We start from the raw sequence: 18,056 nt of genomic DNA, 5'->3' as shown, positions 1-18,056 counted from the left end.
TGAAGCTGAATTCCGTGCTATGGCCCAGGGCATATGTGAATTATTGTGGCTTCAGAGTTTACTCCTAGATATCCGTGGTTCTGTTCATCTTCCAGTGATGTTGTACTGTGACAACAAAGCAACGATTAGCATTGCCCACAATCCAGTATAGCATGACCGTACCAAACATGTGGAGATTGAAAGACACTTCATCAAGGAGAAGTTAGAGAGTGGGCAGATTTGTATCCCTTTTGTAGAACATAGGAGGAGATCAACTGGCTGATGTCTTCACCAAAGGGTTGAGTGGGAAGTTATTTTATCCTAGTCTAGTCAAGTTGGGCATATGTGATATCTATGCACCAACTTGAGGGGGAGTGTTGAGATGTGTTACCCGATATTATAAGGGTATTTTTGGTATTTTTTCTGTTGTTATTTCCCTATAGCTAGTATGGTCGGCTATAGAGGGTTATTGATGTAATTTCAGTATTTTATGAAAGTTATAAATATAAGGACTGAATAATCACATCGATTATTCTAGCCATTGCCTCAATTCTGTTTTGTTAACATTTGGGAATTAATTTTCTGATTTAATTATGGAAATTAATTTCTGAAATTTAATAGTTAATCTCTTGAAACTTGACCGTTAGATTTGACATCAGGTTTGATCCAAAACTAACCTTTAGGTTAGAATCTTCTACCTCCAATCTGTGAATGAGCTCATCACTTGCAGATCCATCGATTGATTTGCTTCAGTTTGGTATCAGAGCCAAAATCCTTTATTTCCTATAGTGATCGATTATGATTTTCTTGAATCTCAAAGTCTTGCGCTTTAAATTCACATGGATAGAAGTATGAAGAAATTTGAGGATGGATTCTTGATCATCGATCACTTTTTCGAGAGCTTGTCATTAATATTAAATTTTGTTGTTCCCTGGTTGACAGTTGACACTGAGATGGGGGGTGAATCAGGGTCACAAAATTTTCCCCAGTTTTGCTCGCAGTACTGTTACCTTACTCACACTGAGGGTCCCCTATGTGATGGCACTCGCCATACACACACTGGCACACACCCAAACCTGTTGCCAAGAGCTGACACTTGAAGCTGCCTTGAGCTGATGTTCTAACACTGTCCCACTGGCAACCACACAACCACAGTCACAACCAATGCTGCCAAGAGTTGCTAAACATAATGCTGGAAGTCCCCAATGCTTCCTGGAGCTGAACACTCACTGTCTGACTATCCCTGAAGCACACAACCTCAACCACTGCTGGAGGCCCTCACTAATGGCATACGAAATCACACACAATCATGTACACACCCTAGCCTGACTGTCAAAGGCTCTACCAGGTGTGTACATCCATCCTGCAGACAAGCACTTCAATATACAACGCAAACACAATCACATCCACAGCACAGATATACGTCCTTCGGCAAGTTGCCTACATGCATGAAGTAATGGTCACACTGACCTCACATCACTGTTTTGACTGCACCCACAGCCAAGGGAAATATCCTCAGTTTTCGCCCTTGAATACAAAGGCTAGGTCTTCACCCGTTTACCTACGGCAATTTTTAGGAGGCCGCACCCACGACAATTTCTCCGCATCAAACCAAGAGACCAAACAACTGGCTGATTTAGGTAGAAAATACTACCAGCTTCCAACACCCACTGAACACACCCACATACAATCAATTTTGGGCTTATATGAATGCCCTACAATAAAGTACAATACCAGTCTAGGATTTTTAACAATCAACAATCTAGACCTAGCATACAATGTATACAAGAATGCAATGGAACAGTAGAAGTGATGAAATACTTACAAACCTAGTTCCTGTAATGATTCCTAGTATCTGGAGAGGCCTCTGATTCATCCACTAGCAGTTGGAATGAGCACTGGAACCTCCTGGTGAGCCATGGCAGTGGAACCACACCAGTCTTCTCATATTTTTCTTTTTCCCCTTTCTTTTCTTCTCTTTTTCTCTGCTGATCTTTTCTTTCTCCCTTCTTCTTCCTTCTCTTTTTCCTTTTCCCTTCTTCTTCCCCTCTCTTTTTCTTCTCTTTTATGTAATGTTCTTCATGGATTCAACAAAGAATCATCTCCTACGATTTCAGCAGCTTCAATGAAGCTCTAACAGTTCTAGGGAACTCAAATGGGGATAGGTTCAATGCATACACCAAGGGGGAAGGGGTTTCTGTGATTTTCGCTCCACAGAGGCTACCACCTGTGTATTTTATTCATTTGGGTGGATAGAGCTTTCTAAGACGAGAAATCTGCAACTTGAATTGTCTCGAACAGACTTTTGTGGTTAGGGAGATATTCAAATTTGAAGTTGGGCCATTCACAGGGCTCGGAAGAGAATTTTGTTGGTAGCGCACACTTGCGCGTGTAATACCTTAGCTGTGTTTGATCCTGTGTAGCGCTGTGCATCACCGTGCTTAATAATGGCTGATGGATCAGAATCTCGGGAAGAGTATTAAACAGAGGCCGTCCGATCGTGTCAGGCTTTGTTAGAGGTAAACCGTCTGCGGCTGACATTGGCACGCCACGTTTCGGCCTGTCATTGGCCGGTTAGTTACGGCCTATTTATGGCCATCCATTGTGCAGTAAAAAGCTGAAATCTTCCTAACCGTTAGATCTTCTGAATACCGTCAGGCCAACTCTCGAGCAACGAAATCCAACCATATGGAATCTTTTTTGAGCGTATGTTGCAACATTGTTTCATGGGATAAGGGAGTACAGGGGTCTATGAGAAATTCAAACATAACCATCCGATAGACCTGATTCCATCTCACGACACGTGAGTCTTACAAACACCAAGAGAGTGGAATCTTCTAAATAATTTCCTGTGCAGGCAACATACTGGATCACTACTCGATCCAATGATGTGGCAGCGAACCAATATCTCTTACACTCTACGAACCAGAGAGCACAAACTGGAATCTTTAGAGCAGTGTAGCACATGCCTTTGCGCACTTCAACTTTGGCTGCAGATTTGTTTTCTGCACACGTGGCCAAATCTGGGCCGCTCAAACTCTGACTCTGGGCTTGACAATGCATCATATTATTTTGTCCTCCCAGCCAACCAGAACACCCGAATGTGTATCTAGGCCATAACTCCTTCGATCGATCAAATCTTTTTGACACGGTTTGCGAAACCGCACTCGTGACGAGATGAACTATCTATCCCAAAAACCTCTCAGGTTTGCTTCTAGTCTGCGCGACCATGCGGAAACCACTGTATCTCCTCCGTCTGATGTCGAAACAATATGAAACAAAATGCACTGGATCACAGACTCGAAGAATTACGATTCTTCAGTTTTCACTTCCTTCCAGAAATGCCATCTGGACTTCCGAAAATGCCCTCAAACAGGCTTCCTTGGCATGAACCCATAACATCACAATTCCCAAGGCATAAGACCTTCACCCAATGCTGCTGAAGGCTGCCAGACACTGTATAAACCTGCAATGGAGTGTCCCATACTGCCACATAGGCTCAGATACTCCTGCATCACTGCCAACATGTCACATCATAGCCAAATGTCCAAAATACCCCTGTGAGCTGTGTGAACACTCAATAGACCTCTATGACTGACATAAACATGAAAATATTCCTGGGTGCTCACTAACACCTGTCTAGGCCATCAGTATTCTATAAAATTACAGAAATGTCCCTGTGATGTTCATCCCTGAAAATGACAAAACTGCCCCTGGATGATTCCCAATCACTGTGGGACCTCTATGTACACTGCCACGCTCCTGTAACATTGTCACTGCCACTGTGAACACTATAATAACTGTTGGGGATGCTGGAATATTGTCCATTCACTGCTTGCACTGCCAAAAGTCTACCAACTCATCCAGAATGCTGCCTGAACTGTCCTGACCTTTGTGCACTGTCTCCACCAGTGCAGATGCACCAAGATGCATTGTGTTGGCAACAACAACACATATGCACTGTGTTGACAATAATGACAACCAATACACAGTCACTGGCATCTACGTTCTACACTGTGTGTTCAACAAAGTTCTATGCTATAATGTATCGGGCATGATGGGAGTTTCAAACATAGTTGTCACGGCGTCACGGCGATCCAAGTCGGTGGAAGGGTGTCACGTCGATATATCGCCCGCCACGAGCATGTCAACCATGTTTAATTTTTTATTTTCTCTATTTTTAATGTCATTTAGTATGCTATAATATATGTCCTATAACATCAAAAATCAACATGAAAGTGTACTACACTACTACTAATATACTATGCCACTATGGTTTAATTCATGAAAGTGTAACTAATATCCATTAGTGTATATGAAAGTATGAAAAATTGAAAATATAGATTAATCTATCAAATAATTGAAAGCAATAGTAAAAATCAAATGATAGGCTAACCTCTTTACTGAAGCTTGATAGCAATAGTCTTTCTTCAGTGTATGTGATTTGGAGCAAAGCATCTAAGCTATTACATGGTTTTAAAAAAAAAAATTTAAATCTAACTTTTATATGTACAAATATCTATTGATATGCCAACATATCGTGGTATGGCGTCCATGGCAACGCCATGGTGACGCCATGGAAGCCATATCGAACGATATATTTACATCCACCATGGCGTAGCTCGATATGCCACCTCTCCCAGCGCCAGGACGCCATGGTGGGGCCATGGCGACGCCATGACAACTATGGTTTCAAAAATAAAATCAGAAATGGAAGAAACAGTGGTAGAATAGGTCGATCAAGAGAGGACCAATTGAGAAAATACATTTCGAAGAGAGCAAGATTATTGATTTCCTTCTTCCTCCAAAAATCTTGGATGTGAGGAAGTCGATCGTTGTTGATTTTCATCTTGAATTGAGCTGGACCATCGTATCATCAAAGCCAACAATCGTGTATGCTATTCGAGTATGGTGGTTCTACAACACACTAAGACATGAGGACAAGTCTTTTCTAACAAGGGAATAATGCAGGCCTGAATTAAATTTGGGCCAAGTTTTAGTATTAGCTTGGTTTGGGGTTTAGTTTTTGGGTTTTATTTCTGTAATGGGCTAAAATATAAAGTACAAAAGTGGGGTTTTAAGTAGGGATGTAAATGGATAACCGAATCGAATCCGAATTCGCATCCGTATTCGTTTAGGGCATCCGTATTCGCTTAGAGATATCCGGAAAATAATCCGAATACTCCGATTAAAATCCGTCCGAAAAAATCCGAATACTTAATAATAAAAATTAAGTAAATAATGATTTTTTAGGGTTTTTGAAGATTAAACAAGTTCTAGAATATGATGAAAAGAGAATCATGATCTAAGAGATATGGATTGAGAGAGAATTGTATCCGCTAGGGGGAGGAAGGTCCGGGTTACACAAGGCAGATATGTAAACGGATGGTCGAAAATCCGAATCCGATCCGCATCCGAATCCGTTTAGAGGTATCCGTATTCGGCCAGGGAATATCCGGCTCCGATCACATCCGATCCGTATCCGATCCGAATCCGATCCGTTTACATCCCTAGTTTTAAGGGGATGCATGAAATTCTTGTTTTATAGTTGGTTACATGTTGGTCATAATTGTTGGATAGGGATTTCGTATATTTTATTCCTAAGGTGTTAGTTTTGAGTTAGTTTAGGAGATTCCTTGGCTGTCTAAGAATCCTAGTTAGGAAAGTAGATAATATATTAGTAGATGAGTCAATGTAGGTGAACGCATATTTTTTTTTTTGGTATTTATGAATAAGCAATGTAACCAACCCCCTCCATCAAAATTTATGAATTGAATTGTTTGCTTGGAAACCTGCAAGCTCACTTTTCTCTTCTTTTATCTCTCAATTTGGTAAGAGATCTTTCTTTTCCTTCTCTCTCCTCTCTCCTTCCCTCACAATTCTGGTTCCCTTCTTTCTCTCTCACTTGCAATATCTCTCTCATCCCCATGTTAAGAAATCTCTCCTTATTTCCCTCCTTTTCTTCTATTTCTCTTTTTTTCTCTTTTAATCAACAGCCTCCCTTTCTCTTCTATTAATTTGCTTCAGTTTCAATTCTATTTCTAGGATAGAATCTCTCTTCCCTTTCAGTCCACCCATCAACCACTTCCCTATTTCCCTCTTATTTCTGATCTTCCTTTTTTTGTTTTCTTTCATCAGTAGCTAGTTACCTAATCCTAAATCTTAGGTTTTTTCTCCCCTATTTATCTCAATAATAATACCCATCGATCCCCCTTTTTTCCTCTTCTCTATTCCACCTCATTAAATTCAAATTCTTTCCTATTTATGACTGGTTTAAATTCTGGAAAGTAGTTGTTAAGATTGTTGTAGTTAGCACCTTAAATTCTGACAGTTAGATCTAGATTCAAATCTGCATATATCTAGTCATCAAATCAGTACCTCTTCCATACAATTAGTGAGCCAATCATCCGCAGGCCAATCAATCTACATAGTTTGGTATTAGAACAGATCAATCGATAAGATTAATGCAAATCATAAATGGATCTGCAAGTGATGGACTCACTCAAAGATTGGAGGCAGAAGATTCTAATCTGAAAGCTAGATATTGATCAAACCTGATGTCAAATCCAACTGTTAGATTTTAAGTGATTAATAACCGGGTTTTAAAAATTAAATTTCAGAATTAAATCAGAAAATAAAATTCCCAAATATTTGAAATCGATGGGAGAAGTTGGTATGTGAGAGAGAGAAGTAATCGAATGTAGGAGGAAATGGGGAATTTAGGAGAATATGGAGAGGGATCTGGTTTCAAGATGAAGATACAAATCTGATGGCTAAGAATTATCATATCTGATCTTAAGTCTTTTCAACTTGGATAGTTGGATTGATATGAAAGAGGGAGGAAACAAAAGAGTATCAATTGGAGAGGGAAGAAAGAAGAGTGTGAATCTTACTTACTGTCTAAATAATAAAGAGATGAATAGAAAAGAAGAAATAGGTGTGAATGGAAAGAGATGTTGGACCATATATGTGGCAACCCAACAGGGGGGTGAATTGGATTCCTATAACGTTGCCCACTTTTTCATTCTTTTCTGAGAATAAATTCTCTATATTTCTTTGGGAGAGGATGGCAGGTGCCATAGTTGTCACGGTGTCATGGCGATCCAAGTCCAAAGTTGAATGCCAAACTAGTAGATAAATCAAGTTCTATAAGAGCAATGGCAGAATTGAAATTAAATCCAAAGTTGAATGGCAAACTAGTAGATAAATCATGATTTATAAGAGCAATGGCAGAATTATAATTAATCTGAAGTTGTAAAGGAGTGGCAGAACTGTAATTTAATGGAGTTAAAGAGAAAACTGAATGGGTTAAACAGAATAGCAATAGAGAATATAAGGGGTTTTATATAAATAATATAAGTTGTCCTTACTTGCAATTTTAAAGACTTAATGTCTTCTTCAACCTTGCAATAACACGATAGAAAGAGAGGCAGAGAGGCGGTGAACTGGAGTAGTTCTAGCAGAGGAAACTCCTTATGAAGACGATTCTCCCTGCAATTTCTGGAACACAATCGCAGCACCAAGGTTTGCCGATCCCAACGAGAAATAGCCCCAAAATTCTACTGGCAACCGAATGGTGAGATTGGAAATCAGATCTGGCGGATGTCTTAGTTGCAGGTTACTAAACCAAGGCTAAAATAGGAGATTTTGGGAAGCAGGGAGTGGGTCTAAGGGTGGGGAAGAAACAAAAAATTAAAGAACAAGAAATCAAAGAGGGAAAGAGAGGCAGGAAGAAGAAATCGAAGAGGGAAAGAGAGACAGGACGCCATGGCGTAGGTCGATATGCACAGACCTCCAGCGCTAGGACGCCATGGCGGGGCCATGGCGACGATATGCCGACGCCATGACAACTATGGCGGGTGCGGGGGTAGGGCTGGGAAGGGGATGGTGGCGGTGGCGGTGGTGATGGTGGTGGTGGAGTGGTGGTGATGCAGAGCTGAGGGTGCAAGGCTGCTGCTGGTTTTGACTATTGGATTGTTTTGTCTTTTATTTTGAGTCTTGTAATGAACCAGATGGTTCAGTTGGTGTAGTTTAAGTTGTGGTTCCATATCTTAGTTTAGCTAAATCTTTTAATTTTATTTAAGTTATTAGGTCAGTTCACATCAGCTTTGACTGATAGTGTCTTGTAACTCAAGCAAAGGGTCAAGGTTGGAAATTTATAATTTTGGGACTTTCCTATTTTGATTCCTTGCTGTTCTCTTTTTTTTTTTTCACTCTATAAAAGCAACCCAAAGGGGCCATAATAGCCATAAATTTTACTCTCAACTACTGCTGTTATGCATGTTTGCTTCGCATGAAGTTTTCATTTAAGTTTTTATCCAGTTCATTCCCAAAGAACAAAAAAAGAAAAAATGAACCAAATAGCAGAAATTTTTGGAATACTCAAACATTCACTTTTTACTCACTTGAGAAAATCTTTTCTACGAAGAGGGTGCTGTATTTTGGGTAAAGACTCATTTTCCAAGCCAACTCAAGTATTCTACCTAGAATGGCATCATCTACAGCTGTTACAAGCCATAATCTAGATTCAATCTGAGTCTGGACTATTTATGTCGGCTATGGATAGGGTAAAGTGGGGAGGGTCATAATGTACGCAGCCTTACTCCTGTTTTCGCAAAGAGGCTGTTTCCAAACTCGAACCTGTGACCACTTGGTCACAATGGAGCAACCTTTACCATTGCACCAAGGCCCGTCCTCTATGGATAGGGTAAAGTATATATATATATATATTTGTACACAAGTTATAATGTATACATGATAATATGTAACATATGATATATTTTATGGGAAAGTGATTGTTGCCTGGTCGTGTAGCCCCTGCACCAGCGTGGGGGCCAATGAGAGCCATAGTTGTCAAGGTGGCAAGGCGACCCAAGGCAGTGTAGGGGTGTCTAAGCGCTTAGACGACAAGGCGCCCGCCTATGCGACCAAGGCACCCTCAAGTGCTATTTTTTATTTCCTCCTTTTCTAACATTATTTAGTGTGCTACAATATTTTAGTATGCTACAATATATTTCTTATATCATAAAAAATCAACATTAAGCATCCTCAAGTCATCAAAAAGTAACATTAAATCTCCTTAAGTCATCAAAAATTAACATTATGCCACATCAAGTCATCAAAAATCAATGTTAAGCCACATCAAGTCATCAAAAATCAGCATAGAACTAGAAGACAACAGAGCTGAAGAAGCAAGCTATAGGAAGTTTGAAACAATCAAAACATACGTTTGGTTTATACTGTTCTTAGAAAATATAATCTTATCTAAAAGTAATTAAATTGCTCTTGATTTAGAGAGATTTTCTTGTTCTATAAGAAATTAAGAATTTAGGCTATCTTTGGAATAGTTTTTATTTTTGAATTTTGTCTATTTAACACAAATCATTAATGAAAACCATTTTTGATCAAAAACTAAAAATCATTTGGTAAACATTAGACATAATAGAATATAAAAATGAAAAACAGTTTGGTATGATCATGTGTAGAATGGTTTTTTGAAGAAATGGTGTATGAAGATATTCCCTCTCCACCCATCTTCCTTCCTGGAAAACGGAAAGGGATGAGAAAAAGTTCAAAAAAAAATAAAATATTTCCATTGTTATGCTTATCGGATTTGCTATTACGAAGCAATGAATTGAAAAACCTTTGGTTTCTTCCCTTATCCCTTTCTCATGGATTCATCGGATCGATTGTTCAAGCAGAGGATCGTGCATCGGATCCTCGGTGGAGGACTCGGTAACACTCTCTATCTCTCTTCTGTTTATTCGAAGGAGACTGCGCTGTGTGAAGATAAAAGAAGACGATGCATCAGAGAAATCCAACGGTGTGATTAGGAAGAAAATCACTTCTCGAGTTAATCGGCGTGTCGTCAGAAGGGAGAAAGAATCTCCTCTCCCTCCTCCGCAACCCAATCCCATTAACCGGTAACCTTCAAAATAACTTCAAGCAAATCGACTGCGAGAGCCCATCTGATCAATACTTTTAAATTGCAGAATCATCCATTAAATTATAGTTTTAGACATCTCTGGCAAATGAAGTTTAGGGACAACCTGGGCTTTCAAAATCTTTCTTTATAGTGTGTTTTTTTTTTTTCTAATTAACTTAAGGGCTTTGGCCATAGTTCAACCACTTGCTGAATTCACCCCAAAAAAAAAAAAAAAACTTAAAGCAAATTGGGTTGCAAACATTGAAAATCCGAAGGGGATCGGCATGTCGTCAGACTTAATTTTTTCTGGTTCTGTTTGGTTTCAGGAACTCCGAGCCGGCGACGCTACCATCTACTGCAAGCGAGAATAGAAAGTCATCTTCGTCGGAGAAATTTCTTGAGAGGAGGGAGAAGAAACCGGCGACGGTGGTAGTGCTTTCTTTGGCGCCGGCGTGTCGGCATTAGTCTGCGATCATGGTCTCCTCAATCTCTCTCTTGATCGATGAAGGAGGAGGAGAACGAGTCAGAGGCTTGCCATTTTAAAAAATAAAAGCAATTTACAATTTTAACCTTCAATGTTGGGGTATATGAGCACATTGTCACGGCCTTAGACCTTACTAAGCAACTGCGCCAGCACTTAGCACTCACTCTAGCACTAAGTCAGCCTTTCACCAACTCCAGCAAGGGACTTGGGAAGAGAACTTAGAGAACACTAGAGGGACTTTGAAAAGGGACTTTGAAAGAATACACTTGAATTGCTTGAAAGCTTTGAGTACAAGACTTGATAGCTTGCTTGCTTGATGCCTTGGCCAAATGAGGCCACCTCTATTTATAGGCAACCAAGCCTACAATGAATGTCTATGATATTTACATGTGTCCTCCATCCAACGGTGGAGAACCCTCTAGAATAGAGTCTAGAATAATCCTAGATATTTACAAGAGTGCTCTAGAAGCTTGCTAGATCTTTCCTAGCTTCTAGTGGTTCTTCAATACTTCTAGAATGAGTCTAGCCTCTTCCAAGTATGGAGAGTTCTAGACCTTGGTTCTTCCTTGGCCCAAGGTCCATGTCAATGGGCCTTGCAAGTCTTAGCCTTGGGCCATAATTAGGCGGGCTGTGACATTCTCCCCCACCTAAGTTGGCAACGTCCTCCTCGTGGAACCTTCGTATTTGCTCCTGGAACTGCCATAGAGAGTCCGCATGTTCCCAACTCGCTTCGCTCTCCGGTAGCCCTTTCCACTTGACTAAGTACTCCCTACTAGGAGGTACTCCTTGCTTCCGCACAACTCGGTTTGCGATCATGTACTCAGCCTCCTTGTCGTAGGAAGTTGTGACACTCATTGGTGCCCTCGTTGACGTTCCACGACTTGGGTCTTCCATGTCTCCATGATAAGGCTTTAGCATGCTTGCATGAAAGACTGGATGGATCTTGAGCTTAGGAGGTAGGCTCACCTCATAAGACACCTTGCCTACCTTCTTTGTGATGTCAAATGGGTCCTCGTACCGACGAACCAGCCCCTTGTGCACCTTCCGTAGGGACTTGAATTGTTGAGGTAGAAGCTTCACAAGCACCATGTCCCCAACTTCAAACCTTGCTGGCCGCTGTCCTTGTCTGCCTTCTTCATCTTCTTAGTGGCTTTGTCTAAGTACGACTTAGCCACATCCACCTTCTCTTGCCACTCCTTGGCAAACTTGAACGCCGATGGGCTCTTCCCTGTGTAGCCTGTCATCACCGTATGTGGCGTCAAGGGTTGCTGTCCTGTGGCAATCTCAAATGGACTTTGATTGGTTGCCTCGCTCCTTTGGAGATTGTAGGAGAATTGGGCCACATCAAGCAACTTAGCCCAATCTCGTTGGTTAGCACTCACGAAATGGCTCAAGTAAAGCTCCAACAAACTGTTGATGCGCTTTGTCTGTCCATCGGTTCGTGGATGGAAGCTTGTAGAGAAGTGTAGTACCGACCCCATCAACTTGAACAGCTCCGTCCAAAACCTCCCTGTGAAGCGAGGGTCTCGATCACTGATGATCGATCGTGGCACACCCCAATACTTGACGACGTGCTTCAAGAATAGTCTTGTTGCCTCTTCCGTTGTGTAGTCTCTTGGTGCTGCCACAAACGTGCCATACTTAGAAAATCTATCTACAACCACCATGATTGACCCACACCCCTCTGACTTGGGTAGGACACTGATGAAGTCCATGGAGACACTCTCCCATGCTCTCTCGGGTATTGGGAGTGGCTCCAACAATCCCCTAGGTGGTTGCTGTTCCACCTTATCTTGTTGGCACACAAGACAAGTCTTCACATAGGCCTCTATGTCATCACGCATCTGAGGCCAATAGTACGCCGCTTCCAACAATGCTCGCGTGCGCCATTGCCCTGGGTGACCAGCCCATTTGGTGTCGTGGCATTCCCGGACCAAATTTCTCCTCAAGTTGTTCCATTTAGGAACATATAGTCTTCTCTTCTTGGCATAGAGCAAACCATCTTGCTCCCAAAACCTCCGTGTCTTGCCTTCTTTGGCAAGGGCAAGTAAGCTCTTAGCCACCGGGTCATGTTGTAGACCTTTTTTGATCAAGCCCATGAGCTCTCCTTCCGGTTGGCTAAGGGAAGCTAACTCCGCCTTTCTACTTAGCGCATCAGCCACCTCGTTGGCCTTGCCCGGCTTGTACTCGAAGACGAAGTCGAATTCCGCCAAGAAGTCTTGCCATCTAGCCTGCTTGGGACTTAGCTTCTTCTGGGTCTGAAAGTAGCTAGTGGCAACATTGTCCGTCTTCACCACGAACCTCGACCCCAACAAGTAGTGTCGCCATGTTCTTAGGCAATGCACCACCGCGGTCATTTCCTTCTCGTGGACGGTGTAACGCCGCTCAGTGTCGTTGAGCTTGCGGCTCTCATATGCAATGGGATGTCTTTCTTGCATTAATACCCCTCCAATTGCAAAGTCGGATGCATCCGTATGCACCTCGAATGGCTTGCCATAGTTTGGCAGGGCAAGCACTGGTTCCTCCATAACGGCCTTCTTCAGATCATCAAAGGCATCCTGGCATGAGTCTGACCATTTCCAAGCCTTGTTCTTCTTTAGAAGATCGGTGAGTGGAGCTGCCCTCTTTGAATACCCTTGAATGAACCGCCTATAGTAGTTCACCAGACCAAGAAAAGACCTCAGCTCGGTAACCTTTGTAGGTGCCTCCCAATCCTGTATAGCCCGCACCTTACTCTCGTCCATCCTTAGTGTTCCACCCCCAATCTTATGCCCTAGGAACATCACCTCCTCTTGGCCAAAAGAACATTTCTCCTTCTTAACATATAACTGATTGTCCTTCAGCACCTTGAAGACAATCCTCAGATGTTGCACATGTTCCTCTAGGGTGTTACTATAGACCACGATGTCATCTAAGTACACCACCACGAACTTGTCGAGGTAGGGATGGAAGACCTTGTTCATCAGTGTGCAAAATGTGGCTGGTGCATATTGGTGAGGCCAAAGGGCATAACCAAGAACTCATATGAGCCATACCGTGTCACACATGTGGTCTTAGCTTCATCTCCCTCATCGATGCGGACTTGGTAGTAGCCCGACTGCAAGTCTAGCTTAGTAAAGTACCTTGCCCCACCAAGTCTATCAAATAGATCAGCTATCAAAGGAATGGGGTATTTGTTCTTGATGGTTACCTTGTTTAGCGCCCGATAGTCGATGCATAGTCAAAGTGACCCATCATGCTTCCGTTGAAAGAGAACTGGGGCGCCATATGGAGCTTTGGATAGGCGGACGAACCCAGCATCAAGTAAGTCCTTCAGCTGCTTCCTTAGCTCCTCCAACTCTGGCGGCGACATTCGATAAGGTGCCATGGCTGGTGGCTTGGCACCGGGCTCCAACTCGATTGCATGATCCACCTCCCTCCTAGGTGGAAGTCTTTTTGGCAGCTCTGGTGGCATGACATCCTTGAACTCCTCAAGGACTTCTCCACTAGCTTGGGCAACACCTCCGTAAGGCTATTCTCCTTCTCCTCGAGCAATGCCGCAAGGTAGGTGTCTTCCCCCTTCTTGACCCCTTTCTCCAACTGCATGGCTGAGAATAGCTTGGGGCCTTCCTTGGTCCCTTGCACCGTTGGGACCATGCACGGTGCACCTTCCTCCATGATGCACACGGTGCTGATGAATGGCATGGGTATAGTCTTGACCCTCCTTAAGAACTCCATACCCAACACCACTTGAAAATCATCCATAGGCACCACCGACAAGTCTACGGTGCCTTTCCACGTCCCGATGCTCATCTCGACCCCTCGAGCGACACCTTCAATGGGACGAGCTTGGGAGTTAACCGCCTTGAGCCATCCTCCCTCCTTGGACACCTTTAGTCCAAGCTTCTTTGCCTCCTCCATTGAGACAAAGTTGTGTGTGGCGCTTGTGTCGACCATAGCTCGCTAGGACTTCCCGTTGATGTGCGCCTCCACATACGTAAGCCCCTTCTGAGAGGTAGTGGCCTTGACCTCTGTCGCCTTGGCCTTGATAGCACCCAGTTGTTGTAGGGACCCCACGTGTGCTTCCTCTTCACCCTTCTCCAATAGGGCATTGAGACCTTTCCTCTTGGGGCAATCCCTAGCCCAGTGTGACTCGTCACACAAGAAGCACTTGTCCCTTGGAGTGAACTTATCCTTCTTGTCAAACTTGGCCTTACTCTCCTTGCTTGTAGTAGCTTTACTACTTCCTTCCTTGGGAGGGTATTTCTTGGGACCTTTCTCTCCCCCACCATTTCCTCCATTGCACTTCTTGGCCTTAGCATTATCTTCTCTCCTGAACTCCACCAATGACTTCGCTGCTGCTATGGCCGAAGCAAGATCTTGCACGCCTCGGCGTTGTAGTTCTTGTGCGGCCCAACCTTGGAGACCATCCATGAAGTTGAAGAGAAGTTCTTCATCGGTCATACTAGGGACCTCAAGCATAAGTGTTGAGAATTCCTTGACATAGTCCCTAATAGACCCAGTGTGTTTCAGCCTTTTAAGGCTCTTTCTAGCCAAGTAAGCAGCATTTTCTGGGTAGAATTGCTTTTTTAATTCCTTCTTGAACTCATCCCAGGTGTCTATGGTGCTCGCACCTCTTTCTATGTCGGCATGCCTCCTTCGCCACCATAGAGTTGCTGTGTCGGTGAGGTAAAGTGTTGCGGTCCACACCTTAGTCGCCTCGTCCTCGAGTGCCATCGCCTCGAAGTACCTCTCCATGTGCCACACAAAGTTGTCTACTTCCCGCGCATCTCTCTTCCCATCGAATGGCTTGGGCTTTGGTACCTCCACCCTAGGTACCTCACGCGAGGTAGTGGCTCCCCCGGCCGCTGCCCTCCTACACATTGTCCAATCCGCTTGTACCTCATCAATGCGAGCATCCATCTTGGCCAATGCTTCCCATACTTGAGCCTTGAAGCTGGCAAACTCTTCTTGTTGGACGTGCACTATGGTGTTGAGAGTGGTTTGTAGGGACTCCTTGAGCTCCCCCATTTGGCTCACTAGCTCCTCCTTGAGCTCCATCTGGCTCACTAGCTCCTCCTTGAGCTCCATCATGTGGCCTTCGAGTTCCTCCCCACTTTGCTCCACAACATCGAGGCGCTCCTTCACCTCGGCCGTTGCTAGCTCCACCCGAGCTAGGCGTGGCTCCATAGCTCTACTAACGTCCACAGACTTGTCCTTGCCTCTTTGCCTCTCCTTGGTGGGAACGGCCTCCCTCCCACGGGCTTGCTCGCTCACCATCATGTCTAGCACTTCCAATTTGTTAGCCATGATGTCGAATCCACAAGTATCTTCCCTCGCAACCGAAGCTTTGATACCATACTTGTCACGGCCTTAGACCTTACTAAGCAACCGCGTCGGCACTTAGCACTCACTCTAGCACTAAGTCAACCTTTCACCAACTCTAGCAAGGGACTTGGGAAGAGAACTTAGAGAACACTAGAGGGACTCAATTACTACCTTAAAATACCCTCAAGAAGGAGGAGCCCTTCTTGAGCCACCTGGGGGTAAACGATGCTACGTGGGGAAAACTTCAAATGTTTTGTCTACGTTCTCCAAACTCCAAAGTTTTTTTGCTGTTTCCAAAGTCCAAAGTCCAAAGTCCAAACTCCATCATCTTTTTTTTTATCCTTTTGTGCTATTACTTTTTTGATTTATTTCCATGTACCTTCTATGCTGACACTTGAGGGAGCCTTTGTTTATGGAAAAATATGGTGGCAACTTGATTCATTCATGAACAAGACAGTTAAGCTTATTAAATAGAATAGATAGAGGTTGCTGTTTCTGTTGCACCCCGGCCTATTCTCATCCCTTGTTTATATGATCACCTGCCTTTTTCTTTTCTTTAGATAGAGTTCTCTACATCTCTCTTCTTTCTTTACTCTTCCACAGCAGACAGAGATAGAGACGCTTATTTCTCTCTCCTTTCCTCTATCATTCTTCCTGCACATACAAAGGTGAAGAAAAGAGAGCAACAGCAACAGAAGCAGTAGTATTTCATGGGTTCTTCACCACCACCCCACATAGTAATCTTCCCTTTCATGGCTTATGGCCATATCATCCCATTATTAGATCTCTCAAAAGCTCTCACACACAGAAACATCAAAGTCACCTTCATCACCACTCCAGGAAACGCTTCATTCATCCACAAACGCATCTCCAAACACCACCCACAAATCCATCTTACTGAGATTCCATTCCCCATCACCCAAAACCTCCCCAAAGGATGCGAAAACACAGCCCAGTTACCTTCCATGGCCTTCTACTTCCACTTCTTAGAAGCTACGAAACAGCTACAAGAACCCTTCCACCAACTCCTCCAAAACATGTCTCAATCCAATGATCTCCCTATCTGTGTTATCTCCGATTTCTTTCTGGGTTGGACTCTCCCGATTTGTAGCGAATTCAGTGTTCCTCGACTCGTTTGCCATGGTATGGGTGTCTTTGCACTAGCCATGAGTAAGACCGTGTGGGTTCACACGCCTCAACTTCATGTCTCATCAGATTCTGAACCCCTAAACTTGCCTGGTTTTCAACTCAACTTCACTATGACCCGGTCCGACGTGCCGGAGATGTTCCTGACACCGGACCCGGACAACCCGCTTTCCCGGCTCACATCAGAGGCGGGTCAGTACGAAATGGCTAGTTGGGGGGTGATCGTTAACAGCTTCATGGAGCTAGAAGGGCCGTACGTCCCCACCTTTGAGTCTTTCTTTGTTAATGGAGCTAAATCATGGTGTGTTGGTCCACTCATACTCTATGACCCACCGGCTGAACCAGTCCAACCGGAGAATGGCATGTGTGAAAAGTGGCTTGACGAGCATGCCATGCCGGAATCAGTGATCTACGTGGCATTTGGTACACAGGCTGATCTGTCAGATGCCCAGCTGGATGAGGTTGCTTTCGGATTGGAGATGTCGGGTCATCCTTTCATATGGGCCGTGAGGTCCAACACTTGGTGTACACCTAATGGTTTGGAGGAGAGGGTGAAATATAGGGGTTTGATAGTGAGGGAATGGGTCGATCAACGGCAGATCCTTGCACACGGTTCGACCGCCGGATTCTTGAGCCACTGCGGATGGAATTCTGTTCTAGAGAGCATATCAGAGGGTGTTCCGGTTCTGGCCTGGCCCATGATAGCGGACCAGTTCTTTAATGCTAAGTTTTATGTGGATGGGTTGGGTGCAGGGCTGAGTATTGGGAAAGTGGGGCCCGAAGGCGTTGTCGGGAGGGAGACGATTAGTGAAGGTGTGAGGGAGCTGATGGGAGGAAAGAAGGGGAAGACTGCGAGAGAGAAGGTCAAGGAGTTGAGCCGAGTGGCCCGGAAGTCCGTTCAGGAGGGTGGTTCATCTTATGAGAACTTAAGCCGGCTACTGGACCAACTAGAGGCCTCTAGTCTTACTAACGGTTTGGGACCACACTAGTCTAAGGCTTTTTTTGGTATGATAAGTATATCTGTTCTTTCTTTGACATACTTCTATTTCTTCATGCTTTGTATGGTTTCTATCTCTTATTTCTTGTCATTAGAAATCAAAATAAATAGTTCTATCCTAAAAAATAAAAATCAAAATAAATAGAATTGAGGCTTGAAGTTAGTGCACTTGAGCCTATCCCCCATGAGATTTGGAGTTCAAGATCTCTTGTTTCTCA

General features: G+C 43.6%; 1 protein-coding gene across 1 annotated transcript; it reads left to right on the top strand.

Annotated features, from left to right (window-relative positions):
- The first annotated feature begins 7,628 nt into the window (after positions 1–7,628).
- LOC122657774 (scopoletin glucosyltransferase-like) lies at positions 7,629–17,832 on the top strand. The gene is made up of 2 exons (XM_043852568.1): positions 7,629–7,640; positions 16,397–17,832. Exon 2 carries the CDS (start codon positions 16,406–16,408, stop codon positions 17,828–17,830), a length of 1,425 nt encoding a protein of 474 aa, XP_043708503.1. The 5' UTR covers positions 7,629–7,640; positions 16,397–16,405; the 3' UTR covers positions 17,831–17,832.
- Positions 17,833–18,056: the final 224 nt, after the last annotated feature.

This window comes from Telopea speciosissima, chromosome 4 (assembly GCF_018873765.1).
Source record: "Telopea speciosissima isolate NSW1024214 ecotype Mountain lineage chromosome 4, Tspe_v1, whole genome shotgun sequence".
NCBI lineage: Eukaryota > Viridiplantae > Streptophyta > Magnoliopsida > Proteales > Proteaceae > Telopea > Telopea speciosissima.
Note: the sequence above shows the minus strand (reverse complement) of the source record. Positions and strands in the feature narration are given on the sequence as shown.